General features: G+C 50.8%; 7 protein-coding genes across 7 annotated transcripts; 3 read left to right on the top strand and 4 right to left on the bottom strand.

Annotated features, from left to right (window-relative positions):
• Positions 1–1,297: 1,297 nt before the first annotated feature.
• Positions 1,298–2,429, top strand: BO79DRAFT_287622 (D-mandelate dehydrogenase-like dehydrogenase; the record flags this gene model as incomplete). Its single annotated transcript, XM_025688605.1, has 2 exons — positions 1,298–1,443; positions 1,499–2,429. 2 exons carry the CDS (start codon positions 1,298–1,300, stop codon positions 2,427–2,429), a joined length of 1,077 nt encoding a protein of 358 aa, XP_025539409.1.
• A 6-nt stretch (positions 2,430–2,435) lies between these two features.
• BO79DRAFT_173370 (class II aldolase/adducin domain protein) lies at positions 2,436–3,547 on the bottom strand. Its single transcript, XM_025679680.1, has 3 exons — positions 3,268–3,547; positions 2,872–3,179; positions 2,436–2,825 (listed from the first exon to the last, which is right to left on the bottom strand). The coding sequence occupies exons 1-3, from the start codon at positions 3,485–3,487 to the stop codon at positions 2,469–2,471; spliced, it is 885 nt and encodes a 294-aa protein (XP_025539408.1). The 5' UTR covers positions 3,488–3,547; the 3' UTR covers positions 2,436–2,468.
• A 249-nt stretch (positions 3,548–3,796) lies between these two features.
• On the bottom strand, positions 3,797–5,873 carry BO79DRAFT_209144 (putative proteinase). Its single transcript, XM_025682544.1, has 5 exons — positions 5,726–5,873; positions 4,427–5,677; positions 4,304–4,379; positions 4,192–4,252; positions 3,797–4,143 (listed from the first exon to the last, which is right to left on the bottom strand). The coding sequence occupies exons 1-5, from the start codon at positions 5,841–5,843 to the stop codon at positions 3,919–3,921; spliced, it is 1,731 nt and encodes a 576-aa protein (XP_025539407.1). The 5' UTR covers positions 5,844–5,873; the 3' UTR covers positions 3,797–3,918.
• Positions 5,874–8,255: 2,382 nt separating this feature from the next.
• BO79DRAFT_195102 (putative siderochrome-iron transporter) lies at positions 8,256–10,690 on the top strand. Its single transcript, XM_025681110.1, has 6 exons — positions 8,256–8,796; positions 8,845–8,868; positions 8,925–10,299; positions 10,349–10,365; positions 10,414–10,491; positions 10,544–10,690. The coding sequence occupies exons 1-6, from the start codon at positions 8,591–8,593 to the stop codon at positions 10,656–10,658; spliced, it is 1,815 nt and encodes a 604-aa protein (XP_025539406.1). The 5' UTR covers positions 8,256–8,590; the 3' UTR covers positions 10,659–10,690.
• Positions 10,691–10,761: 71 nt separating this feature from the next.
• BO79DRAFT_265858 (esterase/lipase family protein) lies at positions 10,762–11,595 on the bottom strand (the record flags this gene model as incomplete). Its single annotated transcript, XM_025686915.1, has 1 exon — positions 10,762–11,595. The coding sequence occupies one exon, from the start codon at positions 11,593–11,595 to the stop codon at positions 10,762–10,764; it is 834 nt and encodes a 277-aa protein (XP_025539405.1).
• Positions 11,596–14,978: 3,383 nt separating this feature from the next.
• On the top strand, positions 14,979–15,505 carry BO79DRAFT_255230 (uncharacterized protein; the record flags this gene model as incomplete). The annotated part of the gene is made up of 2 exons (XM_025686120.1): positions 14,979–15,059; positions 15,164–15,505. 2 exons carry the CDS (start codon positions 14,979–14,981, stop codon positions 15,503–15,505), a joined length of 423 nt encoding a protein of 140 aa, XP_025539404.1.
• Positions 15,506–20,622: 5,117 nt separating this feature from the next.
• Positions 20,623–23,610, bottom strand: BO79DRAFT_16918 (threonine/serine exporter family protein). Its single transcript, XM_025679467.1, has one exon. It carries the CDS (start codon positions 23,473–23,475, stop codon positions 20,917–20,919), a length of 2,559 nt encoding a protein of 852 aa, XP_025539403.1. The 5' UTR covers positions 23,476–23,610; the 3' UTR covers positions 20,623–20,916.
• Positions 23,611–24,166: the final 556 nt, after the last annotated feature.

Here is a 24,166-nt window from a genome sequence, read left to right as displayed (position 1 = left end):
TCCTCGAGAATGTAGTAATATAGCCCTGCCGGTCATGGAATTTGTACTTTACTCTGATACCTATTGTCATTGAACCTTCTTTCTACAATCCCTGTGGATTGACTGATCACTGCGATGATACACCCCTACGGGCATCTCGGTCGAGCTGCTTGACTGATACACTTGAGCCCTATGCTTACCTTCTACCTCACACAGTGGGAACCGCGACATCACTCTACCATGTAGCTGCAGAGGGAATCCTGCCAGCTGATACGAGCAATTAATCATCGGTATCTACATTGCAAGTATGAAACGGCCACTGATGGCCCTTTGCAGAGGCCAGAGGACCTAGTCGAATTGGTTCTCTTCAACCATCGCTGTCTTGAATCATCGGCAGAACTAGCTACAATTGGCGGAACAAGAAGGTATTGAACGTCTTGCATGTCAATTGAGTTCCTAAGGATCAGAAACATGGTGTTCCGTTCACTTCAGGAAGGTCTCAGTGGTAAGTAACATAACCGGACAATCCAGAGTCTCATTTAAAGGCGTCATTATCGCAATGACCCCAATAAATTGCGACCAATCCAGAGGCTGGGAGTTGTTGGTTACCAGAACAAGGTTCATGACTCTTCATTGCAATATATGTCCCATTAGTCGGCGAAGCTCGAGTTCACCCCTGAGAAGGCGAACGCCCTCTAATGGCCCTGGCTGTTATAAAGCTAGCAGCCTAGTATGTGATACTGCTTTACCTTCATATGCCATCTTTTTCTTCCAAATTAACTAAGAAAAGCTCCTGCGTCGTAAAACTGTCCCACCAAATAGCAGACGGGCGAGCCCTATCACACTGCATTTGACTACACGGCGAGACTGTGAGCAGAGTGCTATCGAGTAGCATAATATGCAGCCACAATCCAATTCATATGGCATCTGTAGTATCAATGTGTTAGTAATAAGGAGGCCTGGGATATTGACACCTTTTATACGAAAGTATAGGCTGAGTAGAAGAAAGAGCATAGAACATATCCCAGCTAGCTGGGACAGACTCAAACCTGCACATAGAAACAGAAATTCAACTTAAGCCCAAGCACTGGACCTCCACTCTCCACTAAAAGAAAACAAGAAGCAAGTCGGGGTAAACACCCTCCTCAACCCTGATGATCATCGTCTAGGAAACAAGTCCGAGTCGAATCGGAGAATTATCCGCAGGACTATATCTTCACAACTACTATACATAATGTTGCAATCCCAAATCTCATCTTTCACTTCCTCTACCAATACATCATATCTCCACATCATACACAACCACCACGAATTCATCATGACCAAGCCGATAATCCTCCACCTCGGCGACCCCATCGCCTACAACCACGACCTCTACAACGGACCCCTCTCCACCCGCTTCACCATCATCCGCGACACCTCTCCAACCCGAGAAGCTTTTATCGAGGCCTTGAAAACCAACAAGTATATACCCCCCTCCCTTCTTACCCCCCAAGACATACACTAATTAGAAATCCAGATACGGCCCCATCACCGCCCTCCTCCGCCCGCACTTCTCCTCCGGCAAAACCATGTCCCCCTGGGACACCGAACTAATCTCCCACCTCCCACGCAGCGTAAAGATCTTCGCGTCCGCCGGCGCCGGCTATAACGACATTCACATCCCATCCCTCACAGCGCGGGGAATATACTACACGAACGGGGCGGGCGCGTCCGACGAAGCCGTCGCCGACACAACACTATACATGATCCTGAGCGTATTCCGGAACTTTACTGCGTCGCAGATTGCCGCGAGGTCCGGGGATGAGGAGAAGTTCATGGACTGTCATAAGAACTTGGCGGACGTGTCGATGAATCCGAGGGGGAAGGTGCTGGGACTTATTGGGCTGGGGAGGATAGGGAGTGAGGTGGTGAGGAAGGTGAGGGGGGCGTTGGGGATGGAGGTGGTTTATTATGATGCGGTGAGGGTGGATGAGAGCAGGGAGAGGGAGTTGGGGGTGAGATGGGGGGGTGGGGTGAGGGGGGTGTTGGAGGTGGCGGATTGTGTGTCGGTGCATTGTCCGTTGAATGAGGAGACGAGGGGGTTGATTGATGGGGAGAAGATTGGATGGATGAAGCATGGGGCGAGGATTGTTAATGTGGCGAGGGGGGGTGTGGTGGTTGAGGAGGACTTGGTGGAGGGGTTGAGGTCTGGGAAGGTGGCTGCTGCTGCGTTGGATGTTCATGAGTTTGAGCCCGTTGTTGATGCTAGGTTGAGGAGCATGGAGAATGTTACGCTTACGACGCATATTGGGGGCGGGGCGGTGGAGACTAGGATTGGGTTTGAGAGGTTGGCCATGGAGAATATTTTGAAGGTGATTGGGGATGATGGGGAGGTTGTCGGGGAGCCGCTTACGGCTGTTAATGGGAGGGAGGTTAGGGAGGTGTGGGAGAGGATGGGGAGGGAGTAGTATTGTGGCAGTATATATTTATGGTATGAGGTGTAGCTGCTAGTTCAGATAGCTTCCTCCTGTTTCCTCGTGGATCAAATCGAACATGGGCTTCGCGCTGAAATACCCAGCCTTTGGCGTGCCGACGGACTTGTATGTGAATGCTGCATCCGCTTCGTCTACCTTGACGGTCTGTCCGCCCCGGCCTGCGGCTGCGGCGTCGGCCATGAGCTGCACGTAGCAGCACTTCTCCAGACTGACGAACCAGAACACCGTCTCCTCGATGGTCTGTCCTACTGTTAGAAGCCCGTGGTTCTGCAGCAGTGCAGCCTTCTTAGTGCCTAGGGCTTGAGCAATGCTCTTGCCCTCTTCTTCGGCCAGCACGATGCCGTTGAACTGATTGTACAGGACGATATCCTGCTTTGGTCAGTTGTAGGTTCTGTAGCTAGTGGGCACCACTGACATTGTAGAATGCACACGCATCCTGCGTGATGATATCCAGCGGCCGTCCGAGAGTACAAAAAGCTCGTCCATGAATGCTATGGCTGTGCGCAGCGCAGAGCACGTCCGGACGAGCAGCATGAATGGCCGAGTGAATCATAAAAGCAGCAGCATTGAGCAGCCGGACGGGTCCGCCGCCAATGATTTCCCCGGCGTGGCTCACATGGATCAAGTCGGATGCCTTGATCTGCGAAAATGCTAGGCCAAAGGGGTTCACCCAGAAGGTGGTTGGGTCGACTGGATCACGGAGTGTGATATGTCCTGCCACGCCTGGAACAAATGTTAGTATCATTGTTGCCAATCCCATCGAGCCGAGGTTATCGGATCTAAGTAGTAGGGATGAGTGATGATGGCATACCTTCATCGTAGCCATTCTTGCCGAAAATGCGGAATGCGGCTGCCAGTCGACCTTTGAGGTACTCGCGCTCCTTGTACTTATCTTCGAAGACTGGGGGTTGTGGGAATTTCTGGGGGGTGTTCTTCACTTTGGCGGCTTCGGCAGCCGATTCTTGGGTAGAATGGGTTTGGGTGGGAACGGGAGAGAAGATGGTGGTTTCGGTGGCGGTGGGAGGGGCCATATTGGATGAAGTAATAAGGTTGAATCAACTTGGGGGGTTGGCAATCAATGTAGGGTTGTGATGATGAAGAAGGAGGAAGGGATGAGGGGAAGGGAAGAGGAAGAGAAGATATGCTTATCTGACCAGCGCGGGGTTGAACCAAAGCCAGTAATCAAGGTTACCCGACGGATCTCAACCGAGGTTGCACCGCATCGCTATGGATGCTCGACCAAGTTTGGTTCATGACTATTCCGGAAGTGCCTGGATTCTGGAAACACTTGGAACTTATTGAATGTGATCGGTCGTACAGCCCGCGGAAGTATCTATTGGCTCTGCTGCTACGGGATGTTCTACTGCTATATACACTAGAAACCTGTGTTGGATAGACTGGGTCATGAGTCATGAGTCGTGTAGGAACATCGAGCAGGCGCATTGACCCAGGCATCCCAAATTTACAGCGGTAGCCGGGGTATTGCCATTCTTTGCGCTTCCTCCAAAAGCGCTTCATATAGCTGTCGGTCCTCAGCAGTCATCACCTTCTGTGTCGAAGGCGACGCTCCCAAGATGGGCTTCACGTCTGCTTTGCATACTACACCAGGGGGCGGAAGCTCGCCTGTCTGAAAATACTGACGGATCTTTTTGTGAACACACACGGAAGGAGCTGCCAATGTTGAGTGCTAGAAGGGTCAGATCGTTCATCACACTTGACATGTGGGGTTACTTACGCCTTCAGAATCCTGCTGTAGAAGCACCGAGCCAGGAAAGTTCTCGGACATCTTGCGCGCACTGCGAAATATTAGCCTCGATGTCAAGTCTCCCAGGGAACAAGATAATTACCTCCGCAACGGTGTCACTGGGTCGAGCGTATTGCTCACAAACAGCAGTGGATGGGAGGTGTTGGCTGCGAATGGCCCTAAAAAGATCAGCAATGAACGGTCTAGATTACAAAGACACTACTACCTGTAAGCTTCCACTTCGGCTTTACCTTCCACCCTACGCAGCTCATCAAAAGACTGGCCCAGTAATCCCCAAGCATGGCACTGTCTTCCTGCAATGACGCCCAGGAGCGCCGGAACTCTTCTTCGTCAGCATCCTGCAGATACTCCGCATCGGCACAGAGGATGGCCGTGCTTGAATATGCTTCATTGTGCCCCGAAACTTGGCACTCAGCAGACCATGGTCCAGCTTGAAGACATTGATCGGAAGTGCATGACGGGGAGCGGCCCTCGACTTTGTAGTCGGCAAGGGTGGCGCCACTTTTTTGAGATAGTTCTTTCGCTATCTCTGCCAGTTGGGGAAATCCGTAAAGTGGCTGATACAGAGCAATTCGCAGGATGACCTTGAGATCACTCCACGTCACGACTTCGGGACCTCGTGTAGCTGATGCGGGAACTGGTAATGAGCGGTTGTAGAGAGCGTCTTCTAGTGCCAGGTATGTCTCCTTGATGGCGGCCGGTCCGCCTTGAGCATAAAAAGGGCAGACATCTGCCCCAGCCGCATTGCAGTATCGCGTGAATTGATCGAAAATGGCGTCAGCGTCCTCAACAGCATTGGGCCCCTCCCCAAAATAGTACTTGTCGGCATCTACCACAGCATCAAGCACAGCTCGATGAATACGATTGGGAAACATAGTTGCAAACGTGGAGCCTAGAATGGTTCCGTACGACCGGCCCCAGTACAGGAGCTTCTCCTGTCCCCGTTGCCATCGCGTTCGCGCTACTATACTCTGTCCTGGATCATAGCCATGACTATGATCCTGTTGGCGCTGCTCCAGCAGGCCTTGTTCTGCACGCCATTCGCCGTGTCGTTCAACGATCTCGAGCATATCTCTAGCCACAGGGGGTGTGTTGAGGTGTTCGCCCAAAGCCTCCTCTCCATCCTTCGGAGGAGTGGACAAGTTGGCAGAGCATCCAGTGTTAAGGGCAGTCGCGCGAGCCCAGCTATGCCAGAATGCATCCTGTGCGCTACCCAGTGCGCCTTCGGCTGCCACTTGGAGTTCCCAATTCCGCTGGGCAAATAGATGAGGAAAACAGCTGAACCCTGGAGTTGTGTTGTTGACCCCGCGGGGATCGAATCCAATGATGTCAAAATACTTGTCCTGCGAAGCGCTATCTGGATTGACGATACTTGGGTCGTTCTCTGAGTCTACGGTCTTTTGCAGGGATTTGCCGCTGACAAGCACCTGGGCGACGCCTGAACCACCCGGTCCACCTGGAACGCAATTAGTCAGGGCGATTGTATAGACACCCCCCAACATACCTGGGTTTGTCAGGACCGCGCCGCCATATCGGGCATCTGTCACCGGAACCTTAGCTGGAAGACGAGTGATGGCGATCGCGAAGCGCCGTCCTTGACCATCAGATCGGTTGTAGTCCATGGGCACTTCGAGACGGGCGCATTGGAACCCATCGAAGCAGTCATGGTACACAAGTGATCGCGAAGGTGTTATCTTTACCGGTCAGACATTTCTAGCAACAAATGCAAAGTCTCTCACCTGTTCCCAGCTAAACTCCGAGTGGACGTCAATCTCAGTATTTGCTCCAATATAGAAACGCGATGTCCACCACGCAAGACCTGCCAGAGTTACTACAGCGATTCCTATGCCATGGAGTACCTTTCGCCAGGCTCCATATTTTGCAGGATGTACATGGGCCTGAAACGACCCGTATTCAGAGGCTTTTAAGAGATCCATGTGTTCTCAGACTAGACAATGCACGGCATCCACTTCACCGTGTACGCATCGAGGGGATAGTCAAGGGTGCCCCACGAGTTAAATGTAGATTAAGCCATGGTTGACCCAAGGTACCGGGCGGGCTGACAGGTCATTCAGCTAGAGCTGAATATGAAGGCCTGCAGTTTCTGCATAGACACGACGACGAATTAAGAGTAAGAGATTTGCAATGAACCCGAAGTGGGGGTTGGATAGCCACGGGGCTCAACTCACCAGGATAAGCCGCGCATGCCGAGATTGAGAGGGAAGATCGCGGTCGGAAAAACCAAACGGAGGCCAGATGGCGGATCAGCGCTGGTGGCCTGTGATCCCTTGCATTTTCTTAGGTTGCGTTCGGCCTTCCTCTAATTGCCTAGTAGCAAACTCTTCGGAGACTAGCATGGATCAGCCCGGAGGTTATTGGCTGGTGCCCTTATCACACTCCCCGTACCCAATGCAAGGTCAGCATCCACGATAGATGTGGCTATAAGCATCTGGGAACAGTGGGTCTGTCATCTCAGCAAGAGATCAACCTTTAATAGAGCGATCAAATGTCTCCGGACAGTCGATAAATTGATGTTGGCCCTCTGCCTCTGACGCTTAACCACACTCCCGCCGGTATCCTGAAACTTGGCTTTGGCCGAGTTGCTTGATTGATACAGCAACTATGGGTGGTGTAATTTGTACTACCGTTCGCATATATGGGATAACGTTAATTAAGCTCTGGGGGCACGTTTGTCCTTGTTGAAAATTGGTTGTTTCATCCCCATCTGGGCTCTTCGACGGAGGAAACATACAGATGCCGTGGTTTTCGTTATGTGAAGAACGGACTGGCAGAGACGAGCAACCCATTGACGCCATACGTGTATCAGAGCAAATAGTGGGCAGAAAGGCCATATTTACCCTGTCCTCTCGTCCATCGGCGAGGGACTATGATGGGTGCCATCTTCCGCTACAAGCTCCCAGCCAAGGGAACCAGTGCAAGGGATGCCATATCCCAAGATATGTATCCACTGTAGCTCTTCCTGTTCACTCATTCGATCGCTGGCAACTGGCGGATCATGTGGCCTGGTCATGACAAATGCCAAAGTGGGTTTGGGATGTCTGCTTCCTTCGGGATGAACAGCGGAGAGTACACTGAAGCTTAATTTCAAGCTCGAACGTGAAGCTCACCAGCAGTGGAGCCAGTTTTCTTTCTAGCGTTTCCTCTTTTGCGCCAGATACTCTCTGGTCCTAGCGATGGCGTTGATCATTCCAGAAGAGACAAGGTTATGCGATCATGTCCTGCTTGCCAAACAGGGCACAAACTCGAATAGGCTAGAGCCAAAGCTTCTAGGCTGATCTCCGCCTGATCTGCCCGGCGTATAATCTGGTGTTGTCAAGGGACGAAACAGGAGACAAGCACGGAGTAAATAATGCAGCTGCTGCAGCATCCCCCATACTCCTTGAGCCAAATGTTGAGACTTGAGATGCGTCCCGCATGCATCACGTGCGGGGAACAGTTTCCCTAACTCCAACTCAGTGTCCGAAAAGGGAAAAGTTCCAGCCTCGGTTCTCCGCAGCCCTTCCTCACCTTCTCAACATTCAGGCCCCTCTCCATCTGCCTTGCCACCAAATGGAGTGACTTATTCAATTCACACTGACTCACAATTAAATACTCCGATAATCGCGAGCAAGTCAGTACTGGTCTGACAGCTGCCTCTTCGCCGATCGACCAAAATGGACGTGCGTGGCAGCCGGACTGGTCCAGTTTAGGAGGATCATTGCCATCCCCCGCAGGATCCATTGTGACTAATGCAGCTTCTTATCAATAAGTGCCCACTGATGGTCACATTCCTCACCCACTGCCGTTGTCGGTGCTGAATCCGACTAAATGTTTGCCCGTTTTCGCGACCAGGTTTGGGGCATTTGGGCCTATAGTCGTCGATCTTCACCCGGATCGGCACACTCGAGGGCTCCTCTGCGCCCTTGCTGGCCAAGGCAGGCAAATCGCACCGCCGCCGGGGTCATGGATTGGGATTGGCATTCCTCCTCCCCCCACCAAGCCCATAGTCACGTTAGCTGATGTCTTCGTCACGGCGATCTCTTCGGCTGTCCACCAGGTCTGCCTCCCTCCATTTATCCATCCGCCCCCCCAGTATCGGCCACAGCCAGTCAAAGGTGTATCAATGCTTGTGCGTGGTCTCAAGTGACGCCATTTTGATCGCAATCCCACCCTTTCTGCTGACCGCCTGCATTTGCGAACGCCAGGGATGGAGATAGGTGAGTCCGGTCTGTCGCACTAAATGAGCTTGATCACTCGACACTCTATTTGATTCCGCTATCTCGGTCTGTCGCCTGCGTCTCGGAAAAGCATACATACCTGATGTGGCCCGCCCAACTGAATTCTGTCCTTGAGTACTCACATCCACACAATGGCTGCCTGGAGCGAAATTTTCCGTCCGTCTAGGAGACCGGAAAACGTCCCCAGTTCCTTCACCACCGGGGATGAAAAGCACGATACAATCGATGTCACTGTTCACGAATCGAGTGCCGCATTTCCAGATGCCACGGGGGCATCAAAGATCCAAGCTGCGGAAGCCGTCAGCGGGCGCAAAGGCCGGTATCTGTTGTATGCGGGGTATGTATGTCATATCTCTATTCTAGCATAAGTGCTGATCACTTCCAGACTGGCGATGATGATGGTCATTTAGTAAGTTGTCATCTCTCTACAGCGGCAGCACCTTCTGATCGCTGTTCGGGTATCAGTGAATTAGACAACTCGACCGTGGGGACTTATCGTAACTTTGCTACATCTGACTTTGACGCTCTTGCTGAACTGGCTACCTTGAACACTGCAGCGAGCATTATTTCTGCTATTTCAAAACCCCCAATCGCCAAGATCTCCGACGTCCTCGGACGGGGTGAAGCCTATGTATTTGCCGTCACATGCTACGTGGTTTCCTACATTCTCTGCGCCTCTTCCAAAACCTTCAGCACTTACGCAGGTGGATACGTCCTCTATTCGATCGGGCAGGCTGGCACCTCCTTTTTGAATGCAACGATCGTCTCGGATCTATCTTCTATGCGATGGAGAGGTTTCGCTTATAATATACTCTACCTCCCATTCCTCGTCATTCCCTGGGTGTCCGCGTTCATTGTGCAGAGCGTCGTGGATGGCATTGGCTGGCGTTGGGGGATTGGCATGTTCGCCATCTTGATGCCTTTCGGTGCCATCTTCATCATAACCACCCTCCTCGTCTTCCAGCAGCGGGCCAAGCGGTCAGGTCTCGTACTGAATGAACAGCTAAATCTATACGGTTTCTTCTCTCGCATCGACCTAGGTGGTCTGTTTATTCTCAGTGCCGGCTTCGCTTTAGTTCTGATTCCGATTACACTGGCTGCTACCTCTGCTGGCCGTTGGAAGACCCCCTGGGTCGATGCATTGATTGCTGTGGGAGTCGTGATTCTGGCTTGCCTTTACCCATATGAGAAATACGTTGCCCGGCATCCTGTGGTGCCCGTGCGCTACTTCAGTAACCTTTCAGTTCTGCTCCCAGTGATACTGGTATGCATCGACAACATCAGTTTTGGCGCTACCCATACATATTTGTATGTTTGGTCCGAAGTGTCGCATAACTTTTCGCCACGCAATGCACAGTTCCTCTACTACACGAACGGGGTTATGCAAGCCCTCGTGGGCATGGGAACGGGCTTACTGATGTACCGCCTACGATCCTACAAATGGATTGGCGTCGTCGGGGCGGTCGTTCGCATGGTTGGATATGGGGCCATGGTTCGCCTTCGCACAAACGAAAGCTCTGTGGCCGAGTTGTTCATCGTGCAACTGGTCCAAGGCATTGGTAGTGGTATTATCGAGACCGTCGGGATTGTTGCAGCACAGATCACGGTGTCGCACGCGGAACTCGCGCAGGTCACATCGTTGGTCCTGCTGGCCGCGTATCTGGGCAACGGGATAGGGTCGGCAATTGCCGGAGGAATATATTCGGGACAGCTGCGACAACAACTGCGGTTACATCTGGGGTCTGGGGTGAGTGAATCTACGGTTGATCGGCTGTACAACTCTATTACAGGTACTCTCCCAGCATGGGGGTCAACCGAGCGAACAGCGATTGACAGAGCTGTAAGTAATCTGCCTCGCCTGGCCAGTTCAACACTAATTTGCCGTTCAGTATTCAGATGTGATGGGGTACGTGTGCTACACGATTCGAAGCCGATATTAGACTGACATATCCAGGTCGATCACTATTGCAGCTCTGGCGTTTTCTGCCCCAATAGTAATTTTGTCGCTATTTTTGCCCAACAACAAGCTTGGGTATGGTGGCCCAGAACCTCTGGCTTCTCTTTCATTACTGACAAGTCGCTAGGGACGGACATAATCTTGTCCAAGGCCAACAGCCTCCGGAGCGCTCCGAGTCCACACTGGTGGACGAGAGAAGAGCGCATGGAAGGAATTTGGATATCTATGAGACAAAGGCGTGAAAGGAGATGGCGGCGGTATTATTATACATTATGACACTAATGTCTGGTAACTTGGGTATCTAAAGATATATGCTTTTATACAACGTCCAACAGATACCATCCTTCACCTGCCGGGAGACCCCAGCGAGCAGACAAACTCGCGCTTCGGAGTAGAGTCCAAGGCGTTCTTGACCAAATTCCACACATTTAGATCGTAGGCTTCGCCGATATGGCCGACCGGGTCTAGAGGGCAAGTGTCTTGCACCCATTCATTGGTCACCCCATCTTCATGCACAAAGGAGGTGGAGGTTGGGGTGACCAATTCGTCTAGCCGCGATGCAATGACCGTGAGGTTATTCCCCGGCTGCACGATCGGCTCGCCGTCGTTCAAGCGATCAATCGCAGCTCCGTCCGGGCCGAGATCGTCACAGGCGGCGCAGCCCACTGTATCCAGGATGTCGCCGATCAATTCGCGTGATACATTTCCCAAAACATAAGCAATGTCATAGATCCCCGCCAGGTTGGTGCCTCTCGTGGGAGGTGCAATGGCCACCAGCTTATCCAGCATCTCCGAGATGCCATCTTCGAACTTAGGGACGTAGAGGGTTTGGAAAGCGCCCTCGGAGTGACCGACAAGGTCGATTTTGTCGGCGCCCGTCTTTTCTTTCACCTCGCGGATGTACGCGGCGATTTCCGTGGCCGATTCGGCGATGGCCTTGAGGCCGCCGACCAAGGGGAACCCTTCATATGCACCGTAGGTTTTGGCGTAGGTGCAGTAGCCTTGCGCTTGTAGCCAACCTTGCAGGTAATTCAAGTCTTCGTAGTAGGTGGCGCCTAGCCCGTGTAGGAGCACAACGGGATTCGGGTGTTCGGTGCTATTGCAGGAGAAGTCGTTGATGCTGTAGCCTAAAGCTGGTAGGATGGCCGTGGATGCTAGGAGCAGCGATGATAGATGCATTTTGGCGGAAAATTGTTGATTTAGGGTTCGGAGAATTAACCAACGGCAGGGGTAGAGTGACGGAGAATGCCATTTGAGTTGGCAGTCACCAGATTTTTATCGTGAATCCAGAGGTGGGCCTTCATTGTGCCCAGGGAGATAGGAATCGGATCTGTACCTGATCGAGAATGTGAATTCGTGAACCGCTGATCACTTTAATTAAAAGTGGACGGGATGCTTAGTCGCCATTGGCACCAATTTGTGACTATTGGCAGCGGCTGAGACCGAGTGGATCGCTGAGTCGGCGCTGACTCGTTTAGTGTTGCTTGGGACCTTCCCTGACCCGCTTGAGCTTCATTTCATCCCTTCCCGAACACTTGGTTCACTGCAATCAACGCAGTCACGGAGAGCAAGAGCAGTCACGGACAGCCAGATCAGTCACGGATGCCCCGTCACTGCTACACGTCACTACATCTCTACAACTTCACGTAGATGCAAGATATGGAGTGAAGATGCCTGGATTCAGTGATGGATGGGCTGCTCTGCAAAGGTATAAATGATTCTGTTCTCACCTCCCTCTCTTCTCTTTCTTCCTCATCTCAAACATCCCATCTCATCATCATCTCGGGCCAAATCCATCGATACTATCTTCTATGTCTCATCTTACCTTCGATATAGGGCTATAGTCGCTATTAAGTGGTCATTATCTCGACCCACCCCATTCAGCCTCTTCCTATATACTACAAGACGACCACAGCTCACCGATACCTCATACATACACTATATGTGAGTTTAGCGAACACCAACAGACTCTATTAGCCCCTTGCGCAAACACAGTTCTCAAGGCTTCTATATATCCCTCAGAGTCATCACCGGCTCGTCAGGATTAAGCCTGTGTCTTATAGACATCGAGTTGGATAAAGCCATCGTGAGCATCCCCACCTCGCAGATCGCGGAAGATAAGACGCTTTTGATCACTGTACAAACTAACATACGTCTTGGTAATCACCAGCAAAGCCTACGGATTCTACGTGAACTCGAAGGTCGAGTTGCCTGCCTGCATGTCTTCAGGCAGCAGTGGAGACTGCTTAATCTTGACTGTCCCTAGATAACTCGGGGCCTCTAGGAGATGATGAAATCGACGTCATCTTCGGTATAGCGTCAACCAGGATGTTTTTTGCAGTACTAGTTGCCATCACCAGAATAAACAACACTGGCAGCTTACTCAAGAACACACTGTTTTCGAGAACGCAAAGAATCTGCGAAAGACAGACCATGGTGACGTCTTTCGTCCTCACAGTTACATTCAATATCTTCTTATTCAAGGTTTCCCGAGCGGTGAATCACCCCATATATCAACACAACCGACCCTACCTGTATATCAGTACCCATGAACGGGTTGGGCGCAGCAAACGAAAGGCATACGAGTTTGTCGCCAAAGCCCACTGCGAACATCAATATTCGCAGACTGCTGTCATAAACATATAAAACCTGCCAGGTCAAGCATTGCTTCCGGCACATCTTGGGGATTTCCAGCTCACTTCATTCGCTCTCAGCCATGCAATATATCCCCTTGGTTTCCGGACGATACACCCAAAGTAAATGTCTTGTACAGCGAGGCATAATGGCAACAGATGTGGCCATCAAGTATGTCAATCTCCCTCGGACACATCAGCCTATATACATGCATCCAATGCCTGGATCCGGGGATTTATAAGCACGTTGACTTGATGAGGAAAGCAGCCTCCTGAAAGTGATACCATCGAAGTGACACTTATCGACTTTCGTTCCCGCATGACAGCTGGGCCCACACTTATAAAGGGGTCCATCTAGCCGTCCTAGAACACGGCACCGCGCAAGCCTTCGCCCAAGACTAACCGGCGACTTATGGGAGATTCCAATCATCTATATACTTCCCAGCGACTCTTCACTGTGATTGAAAGGATCCTGAGACCCAGTTATCGCAATACAAATGCGAACGCGACGTGCTGGCGTTTGCTCTATTATGGATAATACTGGAACCGACCAACGGGTCAGCATTTTCACCGACGGAACCATGGGTTTCGTTCAATAATGATATTGCAGCGATCCTTTCGCATGATCGTCCAGGTTGCGGAAAGCATGTATCCTGCCCTAAAACACTGACATGTTCTGGCCTATGGCACCCAGTTGCAAGCGAAAAACGCAACGAGGTAGCTTTTAAGAACAGAGCGTCAAAATCAAGAATATATTGGTGCTTCTACATTCTCGATCTAAGGTTATGCTAAGCTCATATACTTACGACCCGTCCTATGGGCCGCTCGTGGAGAAAATCGAGGCAGCACATGGATCAAATCGTGGACTATGCTGCTGTGTTATGAGGAACTTGGGCAGTAGACTGCTCGGAAGAAAGATCTGGTCAGGTCTTGCTTGTCTTGTCCTTAGGAAAGGAATTGCAGAAGTTCCCGATTACGGCACTGATCAACAAACTTCCGTAATCAGAAAGAAAGTTGAAACTGCTCAAATGGCGGCGTGGAATCGCCCTGGTGGCCATTGATTCTATATTGCTCTCCGATACACCGTCGCTGCGGGCTTTCTTCTCCAGGGCTGCTGTCGTCTTTGGCTTCGCACAACCTTCTCCGTTTCAGCTATAACCACCTATTCTCGGAGGAAAGCATTCAGGCATACCGCCACTCAAACACGGCACTACATGTCTGGTTCTAGCTCCAGAAATTGATGTGCTCATCTCCACGCTCGATGGAAGGGGCTTCGACGGGCAGCAGAGAGTCTCAATCTGCCAAGGTGACTGCATCACCCAGATTCGAGTTCCCTTATGCATGCAGAGCTAAGCGAAAGTTCGAAGTCGCTGGGATGAATGAGAACACCATCCCTTACAAAATTGGTCTGTCGACACGTTTTGGACATGCCTCTCTACATGCAGCCCTGGTTACCACATACAGAGATATCCTAACGAAGATGGTCACTTACAATCTCATAAGTCAAGAAAAGTCGAATAATGGCACGCTATGTCTGTCCTGGATTTGAGCCTTCTCAATTGATGAGAAGCTGTAGAGCCATGACGCGTGTTGAGCGGGCAGTGTCAACTCCCTGTGCCCATTGCAGTAATCACCTGCAGAGTCGTCTAAGAATATTGGGCACATTCTCTGACATAACCTACGTCTGGAATACCTTGCGGTACCTTTTCCCAGTAGGTGCCCATGGGGTGCTTCTGCTTCTTGGCGGAGGATTTGAACGTGTTGTCTCAAGACAATCTTCTAATTATATCACTACCAAAGTGAACTTCAGGGAGGGACTATGATATACAGGAGACGCGTACGAACATATGAAATCCCGCGAAACTATTGGTGGTGCGGTAGCACTGTCTCCGACGACACTAACGCTCTCCATCAGCCGGCTAACGTCAAATGAGACTCGTCACCTTTGTGCAGCTTGTCTCATGGGTTAAACTGAGCATATACGTCAACAAGAACTGCTTCGATGGCCCTGTATATTGTTTCAATGTCTCACACGACTACTCATGCTATTCAGCCGACTCTCGTTGATCCATAATACTTCGTTCTGCTCCTCTTCGCCTTACCCTACCGGCTAGGCTCCGGACGAAGATGACGGTCGCAACGGCTGGAATGACTACATGGCGGTCGACGCTATGAACTACCTGAAAGCCATTCGTGTATATTTGAAAATGTGCCCACAACTGCAATCACTAACTCTCGAAATGGGAGATTGGGGAGAAAATGAGACGCACGGATACCTCGATTACTCGGCTTTGCACCTCCCCCTACCACGGTCTCAATATTCGTTGCGTCACCTCAGCCTGACATTGGAAACGATGATTCAGGATAAGACGCAAGTGGAGGCTCCATCATGGAAGAACGGCTCAGCGATGGCCCACTCTGCAGCGGTACCGACTAAGAAGTTGAAGAAGCTTTAACAATCCGTTTGTTATATATGGTGCACCCATTGAGCGAAGCCGGAAAGTCCAGGCCACCATCTAATACTACAAACACAATTCTACAGAATCATATACTCAGAGTTGGTTTTTGCCATTCGAGGCTTTTCGATGGGTCCATGTTGGGATGCCGCCCCTCCACAAGCAAGGCGCTCTTGAACCACCAACATTGTATACGTCTCTTGCAAAGCGGCCTTAGGTTTCTCATGCAGATTTCGATTACGCTCGTACGAGTTGGCTATTTAATCACCGAGTATCTACATCCGAAGCTTCGGGCCACATTGCCCGCAAGCTCTGGAGTTATGTTGGCAGCTTCCACGTCCTGCCTACTACCCAAGAAATGAACGACTCCGTCACGATTCCGACTTCACCGAAGCTACCAGGGCTATGAAGCTGCGAGCATCCGTCGATTCTGCAGCAGCTGATGCAGTAGCCGTTACTCTGTCGTCAATGAGGGAAGGCCCAAAACCAACATCAAACGTGAAAGCTTCAAGTCCGCAGTATCCAGTCCCAGTTTACGAAAACTATGACTGGTGTTGAACTCAATCATTCTCATTTGACAAGGCTCTAGCTTATCCTCGGACCTGGAATATACCTCTTACAGGATGCATTCTTTTCATGGAGAAAATGGAGGATTTGGAAAATGAGCTCCCTTCCGGCCATGCTTTCAAGGTGCACCAAGGACTATCTCACAAACCCGGTACTGCCGCTGGTCACCTACTCATACAGATTGGGAAGACTGGAGCTCACTTCATGCTGCACAGAATCGGCGCTCATAGGTTTATCTCATAAACCCGGCCCTACCGTTAGTCGATCCCCAGACCAAGGTGGCTCGAGCGCAATCGACAACACAGTCCCGACTCTTTCGAACGATAACCTGGATACCAATAAGTGCATTAAATGGCGTCGACCTTCCATCGCTTGATGAGGGCATGATGAAGGTCCCCGGGATCTATATCCCATCCGGGAGAGCTTGGATACGAACGATTATGCAAGCCCAGCATATATTAAGGGAATGCACGTACGTCGCTTCAGTCACTCCCTTATGGTGGCTGTTGCGGAGATAAGAATCAGCGCATATATACCATCATCGAAGGAGAGTTGCAGAGCTAGAGGCCTGCGAGGAACAATCGACATATTCCCACAACTCATTTGCATCTTGCTTCTCCACGAAGTACGGTTCTCGATGGTCCAAATAGAAAGGGGTGTCGTTTTGATCTCGCCACCTCATCTCTGTAGCGCTATGCGCGGCGACAAATGGCCAGCTACAGGCTGTTCTCGAACTGCATCTTCTACCACCAGGGCACGTATTGTGGGTGTCTCTGAAACCAGTCACCAAAGGAAACCTTAGCAGTGTCTAAGAGATAGAATTATCCGGTCGAATATAACGACTTCCTATCCTCTATATTGTATATCCTATCACCAGGGAATGTACTACGAATGGCTTTGATAGCCGCAGAGCCTGTGTGTTGTCCCGCGACACAGTCAAGGAATCACTGTGCGGCTGCATATTTTACCATCAGGGAACACGGAGCTCAGCATGACCTTGCAACTGAAGACGCTCTTGTGTATCTCCCTGACGCACGATGAAGACATACCGCGGGAGTTTCCAATTTCCTATCTTCATGGAGACCTACATATAGCAGGACCGAACATGCCGTGTTCCATCAGCAGTTGACTAGTCCTGCATTCATTCAAGAGTCTTTACATATATAGCTGGGTACAATTTATTACCCATGCGTTCAGCAGCGCCATTGTGGGATCTCTCACTGCCAGCTACTGGTTACGGCTGTGTGCGAATTGTATAGTTTACCATCAAGGCACATCCTCAGCAGCTCCAAGGGCGAAGTCTCTCTCAACTCTTTTGATCGTCGCCTCTTCTTTCGGCCATTCTATGGAGATGTTTGTCCGCTACATGGGTCGTCAACTGCAGCACTGCCGAAACAATAGGCACCCTGTTTATCACTTCGATAGCTTGTCTTCGTTAGTGGTGCTTAACGAAGACGATGATATAGACATCCCGATTGACCATCGTCCGCTCGAAGAAGATGCGGTGACAACGCCCATGTCTCGTCGTTGGAAGTCAAGGGTTGAACGCCAGCATTGGCCGACTGCCAGATTTCTGAAAATCATGGCTCATGACGAGGATGACGCACTACATCTAACCTTCCCCAGGATGGCCTTCCCAATCTCAGACTATGGAAGCCGAGAAAGCGATCACTCGGAGTCTACCAACGGCAATTACAGAGCTAGCCCAGAGATTCAGGGCGCTTTCGGTATATATACCATCAAATGTCAGTCGAACAAAGCAGCCAGTCTTAAGTAACAAACTGAATGACGGTACAGCATATCTGCAAGCAGAGTTTACAGTCCGACAGAACAAGGCACTGATCCTAGGCAGAGTGGAATGGAGTTGTGGTTTATGAAACAATCGCAGCAATCTCGCTCACAATTCTTCCTCATTTCGGAAGTGTTGTAACTAACGCGATGGCCGGATGATCGTGATAACAAAACCACAATGACTCCAGTCCACTCTGCCTGGTGTGCCTTGGGCTCGAAATACGAGTACCCAATTCCTTTCAAAGAAACCATTGGGCTGGGGAATTTATCTATCGTGGCATGGCTAGCTGCCATACATACGCGATGAGCAAGACACGAATCATATTCTTGGTTGAAGGGAAGACTCATTACCCTTCTCCTTCACGTCTTCGTCACAAGCAAGATGAGATATCGAACGAGGGAAGCCACATATGAAGACTCCGAAATGTTTCCTCGGTCTTTACTGGAGGATGGTGTTAGGGACTTTGCCGACCGGGATTTCGTTATTTAGTAGACATCTTACCGGTCGCCGAGTCAATCAGAATACTTGCGAGAGGTTGTTCGCTTTCAAAACCCTCGAGAAAAGGTTTATGAGGTTGCCGCTGCCGTTGTTCTACCCGGTATCGTTGCGGCGCTTGGATAGCTTTCACGTTGAGCGTTTATCCATGCTGGAAAGGGTACAGCCGATGCGAAGTCACTTTCGATATTCGGAGAAGACATTCGAAACTCTGTATACAATGGCTATGTCTTTATTCAAGGGTATATCGTCCAACGCCCGTTGGCTTGGGAAGGCTTACTCTGGCATCAGTACATCTCAGACACAGCATCGTTCTCATACTCAACGACCTTTCTAAGGTATGTGTCGTCGGTGACTACCAAGGTACATGGACAGGACGACATAAGCCTCCGGGACTCAAGCTGAGGCAGTGTATCGCTCAACGCCTCATCATCCTAAAAGCCTTGTTTCTGCATATTCAAAGACAGGCAGTATACATCGGACAAAGGATCCTTCTCGTCATCTACTTTATTGCCAAATGGTATGAAACGTTATCACTTATAAGTATGCGTGAATCAGAAGGACATAATCCTCCATTCATTTCATTGCTACATATACGAAAACTCCAGTCACACGACCAGAGCAACTGCATGATACAATCAGACCAGAAAATGTCTCTGCCGTCAAATTGTGAGAATCACGGGGTCCTCCAATCACAATCAATCTAGAGAAAAACTGGGCGTATGACCCAGTCAACAGCTCTGGCCGGTTGCTGGATGTTTTACACCGGCGAGATACTCATTACATTATCTACCATCCGCTGCTTCTGAACAGAGAGTATTGACCCCACGATTTAATCTTTCTTTTTAGAAACAGTCAGTTCACCGAGTACCGACTTCACCTGCATCACTTTTATCCACATTCGGGCGATAAATACCCTGCTCGCCACAAAGTATCAAGTAAGAGCCGCGGACATCTCACCTACAAGATGGAGTATGGGAGAGAAGGATCTTATGCTTCACACATTCTTCTTACCTAAAAGCAACGTCCGAGCAAGTGAAGAACTACAAAGTCAACACGATCGGAACCCTCTCCCTACGGTCTCTTGATCTTCCATCCCACAATGCAGACAAGACAGACATATCTGAGATCGTTCGATCTTCCAGATATTACATTACTCTGCTCAAATCCACTCATCCCTCTGATCTACGATACAAGCAGCTCGCAGCACCTGAGCCCCTGATAGCGCCTCGCTGAACGATTACCACGACCCAGATGCCTCCTCGTCTGCACACAGCAAAGAAAACCCCTGCTCAAGCCGAGCCTCTGTACAACCCTGACATATACATATTTATATGTGGATGATTTGACGAAGAAACGCCACGATCACATACTTCATCAGACAAGAGCACTTAGCCTTGAGCGGGTGGTCCAGACCCCTCCAAGAGTTGAGGATGGATGCGCTGTGTGATTTGCAACACGTGAAACAAATCCATCGTATGTATGCCTGCATGTCTGCATGAAGAATCGAGCGGCAAAAGATGGCTAGAAAATCAAGACAATTCAAATCCCAAGGAATAGAGCATGATTCGTCTGAACAGAGGCTGCATGTCTACGATGTATGAAATTCTAGAGATGACTCTGGGAGAGCAAGCAACTTGAACTCGCAGCAAGCCATGAATATGAACATCATCAGCATGCGAAGCAATTCTGAGAGATATACAAGAGGAGGGATGGGGAGTGATGATGATATTCAAGTCCACGGATGAGAATCATCTAAAGAATGGATGACACGGCCATTCCTTTTGTCGGTGATGTGACTTGCTGGGTGATAGTTATAGTGGTAGATCATACTGACCTGTCTGACATGGTCTTGGAAGATTACATCCAATGAACGTTGTATCGAGATGCAGCAGGGGTATGATCATTGCTGACGAGGTGGACTGGTCTCATTGTCCGTCTCAAGATTTATTTATCTCAATGGGTGGGTACTGCTGGCTGGCTGTGGTATTGAGACATTGATGTCGAATACATTATTACATTTCTGTTGCTTACAAGGGTTTCTGAATACTCTACCATTGTCATCACCATAGCACAACCAAAGTCCAAGTTGATACAGACCAATGGCTATTCTCTGTTAAGACGGACTTTGAAGCATGGAATAGTCTCATACATGCCGATTGGACATTCAATGTTTCATGCGCTGGGAAGATGCCAGAGTTAATTTTATTGAAGTCGGTCTGAGACACCTCACGCTAGTTTACGATCCATAATCTCATCTTTAGGAAGAATCAGACATCATAAATTATATCCAAGCTATTTTATCTATCCAGCAAACCAAACCAAGGTATCAAGGCTAGACATTGCCCTGCAATGACCCGAAATTAAAAAAAAAAAAAAAAAAGTAGAGATAGAGAGTAGTAAATAAATGAATCAATCAATCAATCAATCAATCAATCAATCATATGCAAAGCCGGCTCAAATGCAACACAAGATCCCGAAATACATGATTCAACGCATCGTAACACAATATAAATCCAAATTCGCTCGGTGTATATGTAATTATCAAATGTCAAATCTAGAAACTGAACAGACCACTGCGACGCTTGCCGAAGGGATAGACGATCAAGGCAGACACGAACAATCCCACCGTAATGCCAATGGCGACCTGAATCATACCGAAACCCAGACTGGCAATCGACGAGTCTGAGGTGCTGTCGGTCGCCGTCGTGTTTCCCGATCGCAGGTTGTCGCGCACCTCGTCGGCATACTGGATACCGGCCAGCAAGGAACCACTGGATGCCAAGCCAGACGGCACCAGCACGAAAATACCCGGAAGAATGGCTGTGGCGGCGTGTCCGTGCCACAGCCGACTGTACAAATTACCCAAAAGACCGATGGTGAATGCTCCGACCGTGTTGGCCACCTCGGAGTTGGAGCCCAGCTTGAGGGTGCTGAAGTAGTTGGTCACGTAGCCGCAGACGGCAATGACGATCATCACAGGCACTTGCTTCCACTTGCCCTGATTGATGATGGCCAAGAAAATCACGTAGATCGGAACGAAGATGAAATGCTGAATGTACTTGCTTCCCCAGACGTCCTCGTTTTTACAGGTTGTGGACGAGGCCGCGTTGCCGTCAATCAGCCCATAGATGGTAGTGCCGACCGTGATGCCATAACCGAGGAACATGGAGTAGATAATGGAATAGACCATGCGGATTGAACCGGCAATCATTTGATGCGACTGCAGTTCCAGACTGCTGCACAGGACCATGAAACCCGGTAGGATCAAAGCGATCGAGGACTGAGCCAAGGCGGAGAAACAGAACAGACGCTCGTGCGTCCCATCGATGGTAGCATAAATGGAACCAAAGGCTCGCGCAAGGAACGACGTCAAGATGGCTGCCGTGACTTCAAACACGTTGGAGTACAGCACCGACCGGGGCGCCAGCACGTGTTGCATGAAGCCGACCAAGCACCCGAGGAAAAAGATAATAGGCATATCGATGGGGCGGGCGTCAAAGGCAAAGGGGCCGACGGCAACACTCGCCAATCCGTAGGTGACCACCAGGATCCACTTGTTGAACCGTGGAGGCCGCTTCATGATCAGATCAAGCTCCTGAATGGCCTCTTCCACCCCGATCATGTCGTGAACGACGTTCTTGTAGACATTGTGCGTTTCCGCCAACCGACCCAGATCGACTCCCTGCACCACACGGACCAGCTTGACCTCGGCCGTACGCGTAGCCGGATCGTCAAAAGACATGATCATGCATCCGGGTAGGTACAAGAACTGCCCTTCGACCTCCAGAACACGAGCCGTCATCTGCATGTACTCCTCGAGACGGTGAGTGGGCGCACCATAGCGCATGAGCGCCCGGCAGAGCTGCATGATGTATCGTTGGCGGGCCAGAATCTCGGCAATGTGCACCGTCACGCGGATCTCGTCCTCGAGGCGGGTCTTGCGCTTCTTCTTGCCCTTCTTCTTGTTGGGAATGTTCACCAGAGTGTCTGCGGAGGCAGGCAAACTCGCCCGGCTGAGGTTCATCGACGCCTCCACCAGGGAAGCGGTGGACTGATGACTCGACTTCTTGTACCACTTGACCTTCTCTTTCTTGGGGGTAGCCGTTCCGGAGGAGAAAGTGCCCGCGGAAAAGTCTCTCCGGGGCGTTGCGGTGCCGGAGGATGCCACGGACTCGTTGTCGGAGGAGTCGGTCATGGACATATTGTCCCGGTTGGCCTGCTGCTGGGCGTGTAATTTGAGCAGCTGCGAGAGGATACCACCACCGCCGCGACCACCCGGAGTGCCAGCTCCGTACCACGAGTCCGGACGACCCAGTCCGTCGGGCGTCTCCTGTCCCGACTTGGCATAGGCCGACTTGGGCTTCCGGCGTTGATGCATGTTATGTTGGGTCATGCTGCGAACCAGGCGATGGGCTTCGGCACTCGGCGGGGGAGGCGGCTCGTCATTACGGCCATGGGGATCAAGAGGCTCCTTCTCATCGCCCCTGCGGCGGGGAGGATAGCCGCCCTCCAGATCATCGGGCAACATGGCGGCACCCAAGTCACCTACATCATCCAGCGGTCGACCGAGGCGTTCACCCAAGAGCACGGTCTTCTGGCGAAGCAATTTGCTGGCGTTCCTCCAGCGGTCCTTGGCGGAGACGGGTTGTTGCGACTCATCTTTGTCGAGGGAGGTGTCTCGAGATTCATTGGCGGTGGGCGAGGAGCGTTTATCTGCTTCGTTGCCTTCTCTCTCCACCGAATCATGTTCCTGCGCGTAGTCGCGTTCGAAATAGTCGGCCAGATCGGTCGATTGAGCGGTCGTGGGGACGAAGGAATGCACTGAGCGCAGGGAGTATTCGGAATCCCCGCGCGGCATGGGCGGGCGTTCGGGCACCGTCTCATTGTTGTTACTGACGGAGCGAAATCGAACACGCGCGGGTCTGGTGGTTTCATTGGAGCCACCCTCTTCTGTTGTTGCAGCTGGGGGTTCGCCTTCGGGATGGGAGGGGGCGGATGGCTCGCCCGAATTGCGCGGAACGAGGGTTTCGTCGTTGCCGTCATTTGCGTCCCAGCTGTTCTGGCGGCCTAGGAGTTCATAGGAGGCATCGTCATGGCGTGGTGTCTCCGACATTGGAACAGTCCGAGCAGCCAGCTGCGCGGACAATCAGGAATATGTCAAGCCAAGAAAGGTGTGGAGTGAAGAAAGTAAGGGGGGGGAAGATGGTAAGTGAGGAATGCGCGAGAAATACTAATAGCTGGGGAGGACGGGAACAAAGAAAGAAAAAATGAAGGGCAATAAATTCGGAGAGGGTCGGCAATATAAAGCACTTCAGCGAATGAGAGAGGAAGACGGGAGAAAGCGATGAATAATAGTGCAAGTGTCAAATGATAGATATGGAGAATGGGAATTACTCTTCCCAGTAGGAGGGAACTGGAGAATTACTCGAAATGGCAGGAGGTAAAAGGCGCGACGGGAAGAAAAAAGAAAAAGAAAAAGAAAAAGAAGAAGGTGGATAATAGTAGTCAAGCGTGGGAGTGTGGGTGGAGAGAGCAACGTGTGGGAATTCCCCAACGGCGTGTGGAATACAGGCAAAGTCAAGTCAAGTCCACGGGGAGAGGGGTGCCGAACCAAAAATAAGTCTCAGTCTAGACCAACAGCACCAGCTGCGGAAATAGTAAGTACTTAGGGAAGAGAGGAATGGATGTGCAGTCGGAGATAAACCAGACTAAGTCCACGGCAGACATCCACAGTCGGGATTGAAACAAAGGAACAATACTACTGTGTGGGAGGAAAAGAAGGGGGACCCGTCGGGATGGTGGTT

The sequence above is a fragment of the Aspergillus costaricaensis genome (genome assembly GCF_003184835.1).
Source record: "Aspergillus costaricaensis CBS 115574 unplaced genomic scaffold BO79scaffold_16, whole genome shotgun sequence".
NCBI classification, from domain to species: domain Eukaryota; kingdom Fungi; phylum Ascomycota; class Eurotiomycetes; order Eurotiales; family Aspergillaceae; genus Aspergillus; species Aspergillus costaricensis.
This window is presented reverse-complemented; position numbering and strand designations above follow the sequence as displayed.

What these genes read in the sequence shown, in the direction of transcription:
- BO79DRAFT_173370 (XM_025679680.1), bottom strand. Translation starts at nt 3,487, where the DNA reads ATGGCCCCTCCCACCGCCACCGAAACCACCATCTTCTCTCCCGTTCCC. An exon ending in CAAGAATGGCTACGATGAAG is followed by an intron (nt 3,180 to 3,267) that starts GTATGCCATCAT and finishes CATTTGTTCCAG; the next exon opens with GCGTGGCAGGACATATCACA. An exon ending in ATGCGTGTGCATTCTACAAT is followed by an intron (nt 2,826 to 2,871) that starts GTCAGTGGTGCC and finishes TGACCAAAGCAG; the next exon opens with GATATCGTCCTGTACAATCA.
- BO79DRAFT_209144 (XM_025682544.1), bottom strand. Translation starts at nt 5,843, where the DNA reads ATGGACTACAACCGATCTGATGGTCAAGGACGGCGCTTCGCGATCGCC. An exon ending in CCAGTGACACCGTTGCGGAG is followed by an intron (nt 4,253 to 4,303) that starts GTAATTATCTTG and finishes AATATTTCGCAG; the next exon opens with TGCGCGCAAGATGTCCGAGA. An exon ending in TACAGCAGGATTCTGAAGGC is followed by an intron (nt 4,144 to 4,191) that starts GTAAGTAACCCC and finishes TGACCCTTCTAG; the next exon opens with CACTCAACATTGGCAGCTCC.
- BO79DRAFT_195102 (XM_025681110.1), top strand. Translation starts at nt 8,591, where the DNA reads ATGGCTGCCTGGAGCGAAATTTTCCGTCCGTCTAGGAGACCGGAAAAC. An exon ending in CGGTATCTGTTGTATGCGGG is followed by an intron (nt 8,797 to 8,844) that starts GTATGTATGTCA and finishes GATCACTTCCAG; the next exon opens with ACTGGCGATGATGATGGTCA. An exon ending in GCGATGATGATGGTCATTTA is followed by an intron (nt 8,869 to 8,924) that starts GTAAGTTGTCAT and finishes TTCGGGTATCAG; the next exon opens with TGAATTAGACAACTCGACCG.
- BO79DRAFT_16918 (XM_025679467.1), bottom strand. Translation starts at nt 23,475, where the DNA reads ATGTCGGAGACACCACGCCATGACGATGCCTCCTATGAACTCCTAGGC.